Below are 16,042 nucleotides of genomic sequence, written 5' to 3' on the forward strand. Positions count from 1 at the left end.
TGTAACTGATGATTAAAATAAAAGTATGTTATCACTGCAGTTCTTCCTGCCTTTTCTGTCCATGTGCTCACAAGAAATAACTTCTTCCTACATTTTTTACCAACACAACACTGTAGGTGAAGTGCAGATCCCCAAGGTGTTTACACACTTAGGTCTCAAGACCTCCTTAAGCAGAAGGAAAAATATTTTATCAACTTAAGAAGTAGTGGAACATTCAGAAAAACAACATTCTATTTCAAAATAAGGCAAGTAATGAAATCACAATAACAACACTAATGGAGACTGTGTCTTGTGTCTGGAAACTGACATGGGAAAGTGAAATGAGTCAGGAAGGCAACATTTCCGACCTTAAGTCTTCAAAAGTGATACTGCAAAGCCAGTTAGAACAGATAAACATTGTACTAAAAATGAAAATTAATATACCAGAAGAACTGAGAACCCTGCCTGAGCAACCCAGGGCTAGGCTACTGTCTGCAAGTATAATAACATATACTAACTGAACTGTATAAAATCCAAAAGCCCCTCAGAAATTAAAAGCAGTAGCTGGGTTTCCACCCTTTCAAGAACTTACAAAAATTAGAAATACGATCCCCACAGCAACACGTATCACAATCTTAATTTTTTTCCACCTGGGAGCCTTTTGTTCACTAGAGGAGAAGTCCAAGGAATTTTGATCTTTGCAAAACTCTTCCTTAAAACCACAGACTTGTAGCTGTTTTGGAAATATTTCTGCATTAACTCTGGCCCTTATGCCAATAACTGGAAAAGGAGAGAATGCTGTTAACACTTAAAATAGTGGAAAAGATGTTGCTTTGTTTCTTCCAAGGAGCTCTTCTATTATAAGTAAAGCTCTAGTAACATTTCCTTCAGGAAATGTCTCTCACACACATGGCCAGCTGCTGGCCCTGCTCCTCCTGGTCTCAGTCCCATGAGACATCCAAGTACGTGTTCTGATCAAGCAGGCAGTCCCACTAGAGTGCACAGAACTATTTACCTGCTTAATTATAGGCAACCCCTCTGCTACCCTGCTGAATTGGGGCCTTTCATACTATTCTGAATTATCCTGCAATGGAAGCCATAATAGAAAAATCTAGGAAGTAAAAAGGAAGAAAGAAACCCCAAATTAACAAATGTACAGAAAATTTTCATAATGCACCTTACTTAGGCAAGTCTAATTTGAATTCTTCTATATAGTTGGAGTAATGCCCTTGCTGGTTCCACAAACCACCATCCCTCATGTAGACTCATAAATAAGCTAAATTTTAACAACAACACGAAGAATCCTGCTCTGGCTTTTGAAAGTAAAAGGTTCTTTATTAGAAAGCAGAGACTGATGTTTCCAGCAGACAATGGATTTCTTCAAAGATGCCAATGGCATGTGAATCAAACCCAGCCAGGAGGCAGCAATTTCAGAGGAACTAGGTTTGAAATTTATTACTCCCTTTTCCATCAATTTCCAGCAGTCCCTCAAATGCAGTTTTCACAACTACAAAAATACATGTTCTTTGTAAACAGGAACAATGACTGGCAGTCCCAAAGGAAGAAAAAGACTCTCTAATCTCTCCTCAGGCAGAATAAACCAAGTTCTTCATCTCTGAAAGCTCTCAGTAAGATACTAATGGATGAATAGAACAACAACCTCAGCCCCCCCAAAAAAATCCCAGCAAACAAATCAGCCCCCCAAAATCCTAAACCAGATAAAAGGTTGCTCCTCCCTGTTTGGTGTCTCTGGTATACTTCAGCAGTGCAGACAAAATATCCTGACAAATCAAACTTGCACTGGTAGTTCTGTGACCAGCCAACAGTGCTTGGAGAGAAAAAGAGATCTGAAACGAACCTGCTAAACGCTACACAGAATATCTAATAAAATGCACTCATAGTTCAAAGGACATTTTGATGGTACCTCAGTAAAAAGTGTCACACCCCCCTGAACGGTGACATTTATTCATAAAAGAACAATTACTCAGCCACAGAAGCCACATATTTCTGAAGGAATCCATAGTGTAGACTTACAGTGTAAAAGCTGTTGTCTTCTTCCAGATGGACTAAAAATACATGCATTAGTAAAAAAAAAAATTAAAAATTATAAGACTCCTATTAGAATAGTGAAAATGCAATTGGGTTTTGTCACTCAGGGGATTTGGATTGCTCCAGGATAAACACTGTGGTAACCAATAACCAAATGTGTATTATTGAAAATAGCAAATAGTCCAGGATAATGACTGCCTTTGATGGAAGTCAGTGAAAAAGACTTGGGATGAAGAGCACTGAAGCCATTCAAAGCAGCCCCAACTCTGAAGAAGACTCTTAAGCAGCAGGCAAGCACTGGGTGGGAGATGCTTTCCATTTGGCTACATTTTATGTAAAAGCCAAGTGAACTCCTAAGGCATGTGCTGCGCTTTTTGCTGCCACGAAACTTACAACTAACCTGCGCAGCTTATTTTTTCCACAAGCAAGCAAGCCAGCCTCCAGCGAGTCTCATGTTCATCAGAGCTACAAATTGCTGTAGGGGCAAGTTATTAACATAAGCTTTTTGTCAAATGAGGTTCTCAGAAGAGTCCAAGACGCTGATTAACAAACTATGTAACTCCCCCCGATCCCCTTCCTCCTATTTTAAACCAGGGTCACGGTAAGTTTGGGTTTTGGTTCTTGTGGTTTTTACAGGTAAATCTGAGCAGGGTCTGGAGCAAGAGTGGAGCTCTGCCCATGGGGGAAGGAAAGCTGGCAGCTTCCAGACACCCACTGCTGCCTAATTTGCAGGAGCAGACAGAGAATGACTTTTGGATGGACAGAGGCTCATTTCTGCATGCTTTTATAACTCAGGAAACCATCACATTCTGCAGAGGCATCAAGTGTGATGCATGTCTCCAGAGGCCAGTGCGGGCACACAGGGTGGATGTGATGATATACTGCTCCCCCTCTACTCAGGTCTTCTACTTTTTTGAAACCCATCAGTAAGTAAAATACCTCCACAGAAAAGTTTTATATACCTATATCAAACTTGGTCTGGCTCCAACATATATCCTACTGATAACCTGAAGGGGATTCCATGCCGCTGCATACATTTCTCCTAGCCCTTTACAAAAGCTGCATTCCCCAGCTCGCCCACACACTCCACACCTTCACAACAAGCACCCAGGGCAGCCCTGGTGCCCCCTCCCCGCACTCCGGCTTTGTTCCATTCTGCTGCCCGGCCGAGCTCGCTGAATAAACGCGAGGAGCGAACCTGCGGCACTCATCCCAGCCCGGCGCTGGCTAATGTATGCAATTACGCTAATCTGCGAACAAGGCTGCCACTGGAAACCAAATACGAGAACGTCAGCATTCCTGACGAACGTGCCACGCTGCAGCCCGGCACAACAAGGAAAAGCTCCTTAACATACCAAATGGGCCTTGGGATGGCGAGGGCTGTCGCTTGCCTGCGCTCCGGGAAGGAGTCACGGCCACCGCCCCGCAGCGAACCTCGTGAGGAACTCAACAACGAGGCCGAGGGGCCAGAGCCTTTGCATATCTGCGCGGGCTACCCCAGCTTCCGAATAAAGAAAAGGCTCCTGGCTGCAGGAAATGAAACTGCGATTGGGATAGAGATTAGACTTGCAGCCCCAAGTTAAGTGGAGTAGGTCTGCCATGAGTGCTACCTACGGATCGGCCATGTAGTGCACAAACCACTCAAGTGGCATCGCTCTCTTCCTCACCGAGGTGGCCGCTAGGCTTTTCTGTTTATCCCAAACCACAGCTGGAGGGAGCTGGCAAGGCGTCATCCGATGAAACCTGTCCCACTGCCTCTCCAGATCCAAACCTTCGCCTTCTCCCATATCTTAACCACCCCCACCAGACAAAACAGCCAGGCTATTCCAGCAATTGTAGAGATGGCCTTGATTCAGCAGCCTGGTTCCCGATTTCTTTTTTCCATGAAATAACAAAGCAACGTTTTCTGCTCATAAGAGACCAGTGGATTCTTGGTGGTGTACTGGCATGTCAAATGCTTACAGTGAAACAAACCCCGCAAAGTTAAAATTCCTCATGGTGCATTTTTACAAGACTGTTGAAGATGGTCAGTGTAAAAGGACAACAGGCTCTTCTATTTTCCATGATTGCTGAGAATATGCATCTCAATCCTACAGCTTTTCACTGAAAGAACTACTGCGATAGCCACTGTCTATCTGATTAAACAGCATTTACTGTCTGTCAGTTTAAACACAAACCTATGCCCTATATCAAGAATGACTCAGATTAAAACCAACATGTTAAAAGCAAAGAATACTACACCTGAGGAAGTAAGGCCTAGGCAGTTAACACCTTTTCACCACAAAAATATGCTCGTTAACTTGGGCCAATAATGAGGCTGCCTGAGAAACTGAAGAAAACTTATCTGTGCTTCTTTCCTAGTTACAGACAGAAATCAGCCACCAGAATGAAAAAGAAAAAAAAAAAAAAAAAAAGGAAGAGGAACAAGTACACAAGAAGTTTCCAAACCTTTTCATCTTGTAAAGTCTCCCTGCGCTAAAAAAAATTATTAATATTGAAGTTTCCATAAACCACAAATTTTGCATTGAGACTTAAACACATCAGTAATATTTATGTTGCATTAACGCCTCATTTACACCAGTCCAAAAGAAAACTTCCAGCGTGAAAACTGAAAAGGAAAACCAAACAAACAAAGCCCTCAAAGCCCTGCCCTGCTTTCAGTCCCGAGGAAGGGGCTGCGACCCGGGCCACAGGACGCTGACGGCGGCGGAGCCGTGGGGTGCGCGATTCCCAGCCGGTTCCACCGGGGCTCCGCCGAGCCTGGCGGGGCCGGGGGTGCTCGATGCACCTCCCGGGGAGCCCCGGAGTCCCCCTGCCCCAGCGCCCAAGCAGCAGCCGTGCCCTCACGGCAGCGCTGCCCCAGCACAGCCCGCCCTTGCCGGCAGTAGCAGCCGCTGTCAGCCGCGCTCCCGGCCCGCTCCGCAGCTCCCCCGGACCCGCCGCCGCCCCGCCGCCGTCCTCGGAGCCGCCCGCGGGACGCGCGGGCTCCCCACGGGGAACGCTCGCTTCCTCCCGCTGCCCCGCCACCCAGCAGTGTCGCAACACGGCCCGGGGCCCCCCTCAGCCCCGCGCCCCCCGTGGCCTCCGGTGTCCCCCGGCCCCGCAGGTGGCACCGCGCCGCCCCCGAGCCCCGCGTACCTGTTCGCCGCCCCCTCGCCGGGTGGGCTCCTGGAGAAGAAGCGAGAGAAAGTGCTGTGCCAGGAGGGGCCGGCCCGCCGCCGGCTGCCCCCGCCGGACATCGCCGGGACCGGACCGGACCGGACGGGACGGTAGACGCCGCCAGCAGCCGCCCGGCACCGAGTCCCCGCGGCGGCGGCGGCGGCGAGTGCGTCCCTCCGCCCCGGGGAGGAGCCGCCGCTCCGCGCCCCCGCCCCTGCCCTGCTGCCAGCGGGGCGGGCCGGGAGAGCCGCGCTCGGAGCGGGAGATGGCTGTAGCAGCGGCAGGAGGAGATGGGGGAGCCCCGTCCGCGTCCCTTCAGGCGGGAGGGCCCAGCCCTTGCCCTGCCGAGCGCCCGGGGCCGCTGAGGGAAGCGAGGGCCGCGGAGGGGGAAGGCCCGCCGCCCCCGCGCCGGGAGGGTGGCGCGTTGTATTTGGGTTTGTTGCTTCTTTTTTTTAAGTTAATGGGTCATAATTAGTGTGAACAAAGAGAAAAGATCAGAGGTAAAAAAGCCGAAACAAAACAACAACAAACCTCTGAAGAAAAAGGTTAGGTAGCTTTGAGAACCTACAGTCCTGACTGACTGCAAACGCAGCGCCAGCCTGGTGCTTTGTGAGGGGGGCCAGCTTGGAGATCGATCCTGCACTCGTTTGTCCGTGCAAAGTCAGGAACTGGCCCGGCGCTGTCCTGGGCACAGCGCGGCTGCCACAGCATCTGTGCCTGCTGCTCAGCACTGTAAACATCGGCATCGAGAGAAGGCACACGGCAGCAGCGGCTTCAGCTCTCCCCTCTCTCTGGTACTGGAGGGTTCATGCTTGCTGACGAAAAGCGGCCTGGAAAAAAGGAGTTCTCCTGTCCTTCAAAAAGTTTACTTCCTAGAAAGGAGTTTAGTTTTTTGTTTGGTTTTGGCCTTTTAAATACCAAACCCTTCATTTTGCTCCTTCCAAGAGTTGTGGCCACCCTTGACTTAACATCAAACTATACCTACAGATGACCTTGTCATTGCAACAGCACAGTGACAAATACTACCCTCATTTTATAGATCGAGGTGATGCACAAAACCTTAATGATTCACGGAGTGTGAGTTACTGGTAAAGTAGACCAACCTCGACACAAGGTTTTAAATTCAGAACCACACTTTCTCATCTTTGTGAGCATCTCTGCTGTTCTTTGTGACTACCTCCACCTTACACCTATCTATCAGCTCCCTTTTGCTTTTTGCCATCTCAGAACTGTGGAATGATTGGGAGGGATCTTAGGATGTCACCTGGTCCAATCCCCTACTTAACCAGGACCACCTGGAGCAGATTACCCAGGACTGTGTCCTGATGGCTTTTGAGTATCTCCAAGGCCTCTGGGTAACCTGTGCCAGTGATGTCCTCTCTTTTGTAAGGTTTTTTCCATTTCTTCACCTTAATCCATACCCAAACCTCTTTCTTAACCACTGTGTCATTGTGACAGGCAGATTATGAAGCTGGTACTCTAGGCCCATCTGCAGAGCAGCAGCAATAAAACAGCCTGAAAAAAACTTACTGTCTGCTTTTCTGTCCTCTTTTTCCTACCTCAGCTATGAACAAATCTTTAAGAAATGTGCAAACAGCTCTGCTTTGTATAGTCCAAGTCTCATATAGCTTTGATGTGGAATTTAAAAACACAGACACAGCTGGATATTGGACACGCACTTAATTTTTTAAGCAGTCGGAATTTGGACTAGCTGGTTGGACACAGGTTACAAAAAGTAGCTTTCTCACAGAATAGAAACCAGCCACAAACCTTATTCAGGGGACCAGCACTTAGTACACAAGGTTCTGTCCAGTATTCAATGTCCAGACAAGGAGCAGACAGTTCTCTCAGTGATACAGATGCCCCAAGCTTTGCACACAGCCATGAAGTGTTTCATTCCAGAACAGTATAGAGGAAAACAAGAAGCCACACTTTTAGTGTACCTACACATAGTCGCCAATTCTCACAGAAATGGCAATGGGGGTTAAAACTGCAAAATGTAACAGCAGTTCCCAATGAAACATTATAAAGGAGACACTCCTTCTGACATTCAAAGTAGAAGTAATTAGGCTCCAAAACCAAATTAGAACAGTAGCAATTGATTAGGACTGCACAAACAGGCTGCAGGGAGGCTTAGGCTCTCCCTGTTTATTACTTTTCATTCTTCTTTGCCACACACATCTCACAGCTTCCCTACCTATTGCTTAAGTAAGATCTAATCCCTGAATAGCAAGGTAGCAAACCTGAATATAATAATTAGCATTTATAAAGCATCCGGTGTCTTCAAAGGATTTAAGCATTAATTAATCCTCGTAATCACCTCAGGATGTAGTTAAGCATAATATGGTGAGTGGTTTGCGCACACAGAGGCAGTCAGAACGCCTTGCTGCATCCCAAGGCTGTCCACATGTGCCCAGAGGGGCACCACAGGGCAGCATGAAGCATTACCAGGGCTCTTCTTGTCCAAGAACAAAGAGCCAAGCTAATCAGAAATGCTAATCCCAAACAGTAACATTTTGTGCTCAAATCTGTTCCTCCTTTCTTCACTGCATCTAAAAGCAGAAAATACAGGAACGTACCAAATTACAGTTCTATTGCAGGCAAATAACAAAAATATTAAAACTAATCAATGTAGTAAAACTGTATCAATATAAGAGATGAACATGACACAGGTTAGAGAATCCCTTTCTGTTTTTTTTTTCTACCCTGGAGTAATTGAGTATCACATGACCTAAGAGTAAATAGTTTTGACACACTTAAAATAATAAAAGGGGAAATTTAGCCACCTACACTTCCAGCAAGGGGGGAAAGGGAAGCTTTTACCCAAAGCTGCAGTATCTGCCATGTGGCAGGTGGCCTCACACATTAGCACAGCTGCCAGCATTAACAGCAGCACCAACACGTGCAAGCCAAAACAGATGGGGCAAACAGGTTCCTTTCCGCCTCAGATTAAAGTGCTCACATGTGGCCCACATGAGGTAATAAGGCAACACCAAAGGCAGGCAGAAACCATTAAAACACAGTTGCAGAGGGATAGAATTGCACAGAAGAGGAAATGTCAAGCAGGGGCTCTCAGTACTTTTTTTTCAAAATTCATCCTGCCCAGAGTGTCACTTGAATGTCGAGTAAGAGAGGGGAGGGGGGTGCTGTGCCTATTCCACATCCACTTAATTTTTCTACTGCAATTCTGATTATAATGGTTATGCAGAAGGGAAACCTCCCCCTTCTCCTTGCTGATTTAGAGTGAGCAGATGGTGAAATTTTAATTGTGCTTTTTGTATTTCCTCCTTTTTATGGGTTCTTAAAATCTTGAGTCAAATCTTTTGTTTTGTTTGGATACCAAAAAGGAAAGCGAATTTCCATCATGCTGGTTTAGGAGGAACCCTCCTTTCACACCCTTCTTTTAAAACTTTCCTGGTACATTAAAGTAATAACCAGGGGAGAAATGTCGTCTTAAAACCTCCAAATGAAACATTTTGCCTGCAAGCACATTTCACACAACTAATAAATGAAAACAACATCCTCAAACTGTTTCCATTGCTGGACCACAACAATAAGAAGTGCTCTTGTGTTCTGAGATGTAACTCTGCTATGCAAAAGCAAAGTCAGCTTTCCATTTCATACATGTTAATGCATTTATCTACCAAAATATTTTATAGAGCTGTGCTACTTTTTCTTGTTAATAAGCCCTCCCATTTTCCAGGCTCTTACAGAACATATCTGCAGGTAGATGTGGCAGAAATAGCAACAGTATCTTAAAAATGAACAGGTCCTTAGCTATCTTTTTCCTTTCCAGTCTATCATCTATTAAGGCAAGATTTTAAATAGCTGCCATGAGACCATGAACTAATAAATACATATAAAGGAGTCATGGTGTGTAATATTTCCTAGCCATTTTTCACAATGTTAGTTGTCCAGATGTTGAAGCAAATACAGATGACTTTCAAATCTCTAATCTATACTTTAAAATGAAGGTGACCAACACCTTCACAGAATGGAAGAGTTGGGTGTTGGCTATGTTATTACACAGATGAAGGATGTTAGCAAGGATTTCTAGGATTATTTTTTATCTAGCCATGACCTCCTGCTGTAAAGTATGTGCTGTGCAGCTTCCAGCAATCCTCATCCTTTAACTGTAAACACACAGTTCCTCCATTTGATTTACTGAAAATGGTTTCAAAGTCAGCCACGTGGTCAGCTGCTCTTGTTCAAATGCCTTCATGTCTGGAGAAGACAGCTGGAAATGACTCATGGGGTTAAACAGCAGCTTCTGAGACCCATAACTGTGTTCTTTATTATTTTGGGTAAGATTCATACACTGTGCCACCTATGATCAAAATTCACTCTAGGAATTAAAATCTTTAAATCATCTTTTTGGAAAGCTTCTCTTGTTTGTTTTCCACTCTATTTGTTTTTCACTTGTAAATTTGTGACATCTACACCTACCCAGTAGCAAAAGTGCTAAAAGGGGAAACTAACTGTGAAGTACAAAATAAAAAACCACCAACCCACCTACAGAATCTTTTTTAAAGCAGACTTTTGCTGCACCTGGGCATGGAACAAAAAGCACTCAGAAGCCTCATACTATGCTGGGATGTATGTATCTAATTCCAAAAGATTTGACAACTTTCAGCTGATTAGCACAGCTTGTCTGGGAGGCTCCCAAGATGTTTCTGACAGCACCTCATATCAATCAAACTTGTGTGAATTGAAAATAAAGATTAAGCTCACTTGTCCTCTTACCAAGTTAATGCCTGCAAACCACCCTACCCTAACTAGAGCTCAGGAAAGTCTGCGCTTCATGTAATGAGGGCTCTGTAAAACCATCCTGCTCTGAGTCTGCTCACCTGCTAAGACATTCTGTCTATTCACCATCAGCCTTCCACAAAAAATTATGGTTAAATTAAGTGCTTCAGCTTGAAGCTGATTTCATCCAAATTCTAACATATATTTTAGATAGTGTAAAAAGCAGAACAAATAATTCAATATTCATAAGAATGCAAGAGCTTTCAAAAGAGGTGTCTTATATGCAAATAAAACAAATCCATGAAATACATTACCAGCTACTTATACATTGTAATTAAATTAACACTTTTCCACCTAGAATGTCTTTTGAATATCAGATGTGTGGTTAAAAATGAATATACACCTTTCTAATACATCTTTTATACACCTTTTCACCTACAAATATACACACTTTTAAATATAAAATCAAATTACTATTCTAATGGGCTTACCGTATTTCCATGAATGTACATAAAAGTACATTTTTAAATTTGCAGCTTACTAGGCAGTTTCAAATTGTTGTACAAGCCTATGTACAGTAAATTTAGGCCTCTGGACAGCAGACTTGCCTTTCATAACTGCCTTTCAAAGATTTCCTAAAACAAGTCCCTGGACCCCAAGGCTACCTAGAATCATTGACTGCAGACACACCAATGCTGCCCCTTGTCTTTCCTGCTGGATTTCACAACACAGAATATTTTTTAACCCAATGTTCTGGACTCTTGATAAAATATTTTTTAAAATATGTGAAAATTAGAATGTGTATATATAAAGTAACCCCTTACCACATTCATACTGAGCATGTGTGTGAGCACATTCCAAAAGGAATAATCATCTTTAGTGTCTGGAGTGCAAAATATTCTGTATATAAAAATTACTCTAAATACACCAGTCTCTAACAAGGACAATTCTTATGGATTGAGCCAAACAGGATCATAAAAGCTTTTGGCTGCTAATGTTGCAGAATCCCATCTGGTTACATGGAACAACTTATTTTCCTCTTCATTTAAGCTCCCAATAAGAAATAAAAAAAAAAAAAAAAAGAAAAAGAGAGAGAGAGAGAGAGAAAACAAAGAAGAGATCTATTCTTATGTATGCAAATTATATCCATAAGTTATTCCAAACAGGGAGAAAATACTTCAATCTTATTACAGAACAAACAGAAAAACAGAGTCTAATTCTTGGCACACAAGTTCCACATAACAGTAAACAGTCTGTGTAACACACAGAAAAATGGTAAGAAAGAAATCTCAAAGGCCAAGTTTTAAAGAATTCAAGTTATCATTGATCAGACTGCCTGGTTAGCTGGGTAAGTAACAGCATAACTGACACCCCCCACACTCTCATTTGTTTTGTGGGTTTTATTTTGTTTTTTTTTTTCTTTTTAAGCCCAACACAACAAAACCTTTAATAGAGGAAAGAAGATTTCTTTTAATACCCCAGAACAAAAATTGTGAGTAATCCATGTTTCCTCACTCAAGCATTCATTGAGTCAAGGCAGAAAAGCTTTTTCAGCAAAGTAAATGCCATCACAAGGAAACGTCTGGCTAATGGGGCTATGAGCCTGCAACAGTCTTTTTATATAAAGTTGTTCTTTAGAAATATTTTCTGTATTTAATGCACAGCTCCAGTCCAATAAAATATGACTAAGAAGACTAAAGGGGTTTCTCTACAATGGAATATGGTATTTAGAGAATGCACTTAGCATAGTTCATAAACAGTAGAGGTACTCTGTTTTCCAATTTTCAGGGTGTGCTGAACTGGTACTGAAAATAAAGGCTCACATTATCTCTGTGGTAAATCAATTCTTTGGATAAAGCTGTCAATTTTTCTTTATATTAGGAACTGATTGAAGTATTCCTATTTAGTCTGATGCCAGTGTCAGATCACCTGTCATTCCCTTCACAACTCAGGTATTGCTACAGCCTTTAAGAAATCACACAGATGGTTTGTATTCTGCATAAATTAAGGACTTAAATGCATTACCTGACATGATGACAGAACACGCACCTCAAGGAAAGCATGAGACTTATCACCCACAAAAGAGGAGGTCTTAATGCTTTTTTAAATAATTGCATGACAGAGTAGACAGAGAAATAAGTAGTACTTTAACATTTATGGAATGTGTGTAAAGGAAATTTGGTACTTAAAAATATTCCTACAACCTGAACGACTTGATTTTGCCTATATGTCTTAATTTCCAGGAACTGTAAAGCTACAACACAGCTTTATTATATTATATGTACCTATAATAATAGTGGTAAATCAGCATTGAAGTGGCTGTTCTACAATTGTTTTTCTAACATAATAGTGATTGATCTTATTTTATAATGGTACCAATGAAAGAAATATTAAGACTCAAAACTTAACTGCAAAATACAGCAATACTTTCTGAGCACTAGATTGGATTAGTTCGTAGATCAATTTAGCCTGCTTTGAAACTGCTGCCAAAATTTTTTAGAGCATTAACTTGCTCTCGATTTAAAGCTCAGCAGAGGACTTAGAAAACAATTATGCATGGGTTCTAGGCATCTCAAAACAGAGTAACACTTCTCTGTTGAAAACTAGCTAAGGATGTAAAAGACCACCTCAAAAAAAGATTGCCAAATTCTTTTCCTAGTAACACCTTTAAACCTGTGTGATCATAAATACAGACGATGGCAAGAACAGCAGTGATGCCTGACAGACAACTCTTTTATTATTGACATAAAGATTTTAATATTTATTATTATTTACTTATGAATGCCTGTTTTTTCAGAAGTGACATTATGCCATTTCCTTCGAGTTGGAAGCGTTAGCCCTTAATCCCTGGTTATATGTATAATATTATATTATATATATATATATATATATATATATGTATATATATATATATATATATATAATCCAATGGTTATATCCTGTATTTGTGGAATAAGCTTTCCAAGTTTATTCCAAGTGAAGCACACTATAAACTTGTATTTTTCCTAAATATTTCCCTGGCATTATTCCTGGGGAACCTTGGCTTGTGGAGACCTCTTGCCAAGTTCTGATGTTCTTTCACATGGTTTCAACCCCAGGGTTTAAAAAGTTTGGGACTGTTTCCCTCTTTGGTTTGTACAGGCATGCCTCCACTCATGCATTAATTCAGGTCAGGAGGGTATTTTAAAGATAATCCTCACTAGCAGTGCTTTTGTTTACACGGCAGAGTTGGCTGGGAGGTCACAAACTGATTCTTTCTGGATGAAATTGCATCTCAAAACCAAGAGTGCACAGCCTGCTCCAAGGACTGAGAAGCCCTTGGAAAGGCTCAGGCTGAGGGAAACTGAGGCCACACAGATTAGGACATCAGGCTCCCAGCACCAGCTCTCTTGGCTCTGTAAAAGCAGTTTGGGGCTGCTCTCATTAGTCCGTATCACCAAGCATCCACTTCAATCATTTATCATGGTCAGCTCACTGAGCCTCATGAGGCTTAAGTTCTTTAATATTCACTAGCATGATTCCAGCCCAAAGAAATTTCCTCCACACATCCCAATTTCCTTGATTTTTTAAATCTTTCCTTACTGTCTTCCCTTTATTGAGAACTATTAGGCAACTCTTCAGCAAACGAAATTTGGTTCAGTAACTATTTTGCTAGGCCTTCAATCTACTTACTGATCTTCAAAGACAACGTTGTTTGCCAAAAGACTGCCTAGCATGAAGTTGCTAAATTTACACTTCCTTTACTACACAAGTTACTCTGTTCTTCAAAGGTGCTCCCTGAATCCCAGAGAAATTACAAATACCCTCTTTTGAGCTGGTGCCTGAGTAATATGATTGTAATACAATTAAGTTCATCTCCTGGGAAACAGTTTGGAGAACACAAGATGATTTAATGGTAGACAGACATTAAGAGCCTAGCTTTCATTTTAAGGATTTATTTTGAAAAACAGTAGTGGGAGGGGGTTTCATGCTGTCATTAGAAGAGTGGGAAAAGCAAACACGGCTGATTTGCATGGTGAGATCCTGACATGCACTGAAGGAGAACAGTACATTATCACGTACATGCTGTACTTGTGAGAGCAAGAATTTCATATGGCCAGGAAAATTCAACCAATTAAGTGGTAAATCCAACTGGCTGAACAGTGGCAAATTAATTACAAAGTGCTGGTTCACACAAACACAGATGCTTCCCTGATGTAACTTACTGTGACAGGAGCTACAGAGCCTTGAACTAAAGGATGGTTACAAAATATTACTAAAAACACTTGGAATTTGTTACAAGAGAGCATTTAAAGCTCTGAACTCTGATTAGCTATTACACACAGTATTAGTTTTGCATAGTAACAGCGCATTTTTAAATTTAAGCAGTGAAAAATAAAAAAGGATCAGGGCATATAAAATTAACCTTTGAAAGCAAAGTTTCCTGACCCTTCTGAAAGAGAAGAGTTGGAGACTTTCTTGGTAGTACTGTTTTTTGCCTTTTTAGTGCTGTTTTCTGTGACCTTCTCTCATTATCTATTTTGTTAATCAAAAAAACCCACCCAAAACCAAAACAACAGGGAAGGGAGCTGCAAAGTTTCACTAGCAGAATACTCAGCTAAATTTAAAAGAAGTAGACTAAAAAGTTGAGGATCAAGATTTGTAAGGATTTCTGTAAAATGGGAATGAGGCAGGCCAGAAAGAACAAAATAAATGGATGACAGGAATTAATCATAAAAAGAGTGATTTTCCAACCAAGTAAAACTTAAGGAAAACAAACAAAAATTCCCCCCAGCCCCACCCCATTTGAGATTAAACACCATTTCTTGGCTTAATAAATGTTTGCTTTTAAGGACAAGCATTTTGAATCAGCATTACTTTTACTTCTTATTACCAACAAAATGATATTTCCTACTTAAAGCTCCTAAGAGATAAGCTGCTTTCCAAAACAGTTGCACAGCTGTTTTACAGAAGCTCTGAAGTGCAACGTTACCATTCCACGTATTACCACATCAGAATTCCTGTCTGCAGACAACTAAGCTGAGCTGTTATGTCTGGTCTTTTATAGCAGCTTATCTTTCGTATTAGTAAATAAAATACCCCAAGGAAATTACAGTTAGAGGGCTGAGATTAAAAGGAGGCTCCATTACATTTACATCCTCACACTTAGAGCTGCACTTTCTTCATGTGAAATTGCCCAGGAGTGTTGAGGCCACGCAGGCTCTCAGCACAGCTGCAAGCAGTAGTTAAACACAAGGTTCCCATGGACTGGTGCTCTCAGTACTAGAGAGGCATAGCTAGGAAAATCAGGATTTACACATTTACCTGATAGCCCCCTCCTCAGTAAAGAGACCTAGAAGGCAACACTTTGTATGTGAAAACAACTGCACCATGTTTCAGCTGAAAATGCTAGTCTTAAGCCTGATCAGGCATATTTAAAGGAAATTAATAAATATGTAGTGGGCAGCATTCATGGAAGCAACAGCACAAAACACTGAGTAGGGTGTAAAGACCAAATTCCCTGAGTCGCTTTTGGTCACTCTACTGCCCTTCAAGTTATCACATAATGCACGCACCTACAGTAACATGGATCAAAAAAATGAATATTCCCTTGTCTGCTTTGTTCCTCAGGCACAAAGAACTTGTCAATGCAAACTGTCTTGGAGCACCCAGGGAGAACTCATTCATTACTTTAACATCCTAAATGTAATGGGAGAATAGCATGGAAGTCTGACAGCCACAAAAACCAACTCCAAAGCAGCCTTTTTGCACAGATACATGAGGATTTTGTGCAACATATGATCCTTGTACCAAATTCAACATTTTTAGAGCAACTCGGGGCTCCAGCACCTGTGGATGTTAGTGACTTATGCCTGTAGATTGTAGCTACAGGTGAGCAGGAGAGATGCTCACCACCAAGGTGGGAAGGAGAGGTGAACATGCAGAGATGCCCTCAGGAGGTTTTATGTTCACAGAATGATCACAAATGTTCTAAAAGTAAGACATAACTAATGGTTGAAGCAGTAATAAGGAGGGGGAAATAAAAATCCAGCATTTTTCTAATAGAACTGTTCTTATTTTCATTCCTTTCAACAGGTCTTCATTCAGACCAGTGGCCCCCTAGGGGTGG

General features: G+C 42.2%; 1 protein-coding gene across 1 annotated transcript in view; it reads right to left on the reverse strand.

Annotated features, from left to right (window-relative positions):
- The window catches only part of CRYBG3 (crystallin beta-gamma domain containing 3), an 80,805-nt gene extending 75,538 nt beyond the window's left edge, over positions 1–5,267 (reverse strand). Inside the window, 1 exon segment of the mRNA XM_036381089.2 lies at positions 5,167–5,267. Coding sequence (XP_036236982.2) covers positions 5,167–5,267 — 101 coding nt within the window.
- Between the last annotated feature and the right edge of the window lie 10,775 nt (positions 5,268–16,042).

Source organism: Molothrus ater, chromosome 2 (genome assembly GCF_012460135.2).
Source record: "Molothrus ater isolate BHLD 08-10-18 breed brown headed cowbird chromosome 2, BPBGC_Mater_1.1, whole genome shotgun sequence".
Classification (NCBI taxonomy): domain Eukaryota; kingdom Metazoa; phylum Chordata; class Aves; order Passeriformes; family Icteridae; genus Molothrus; species Molothrus ater.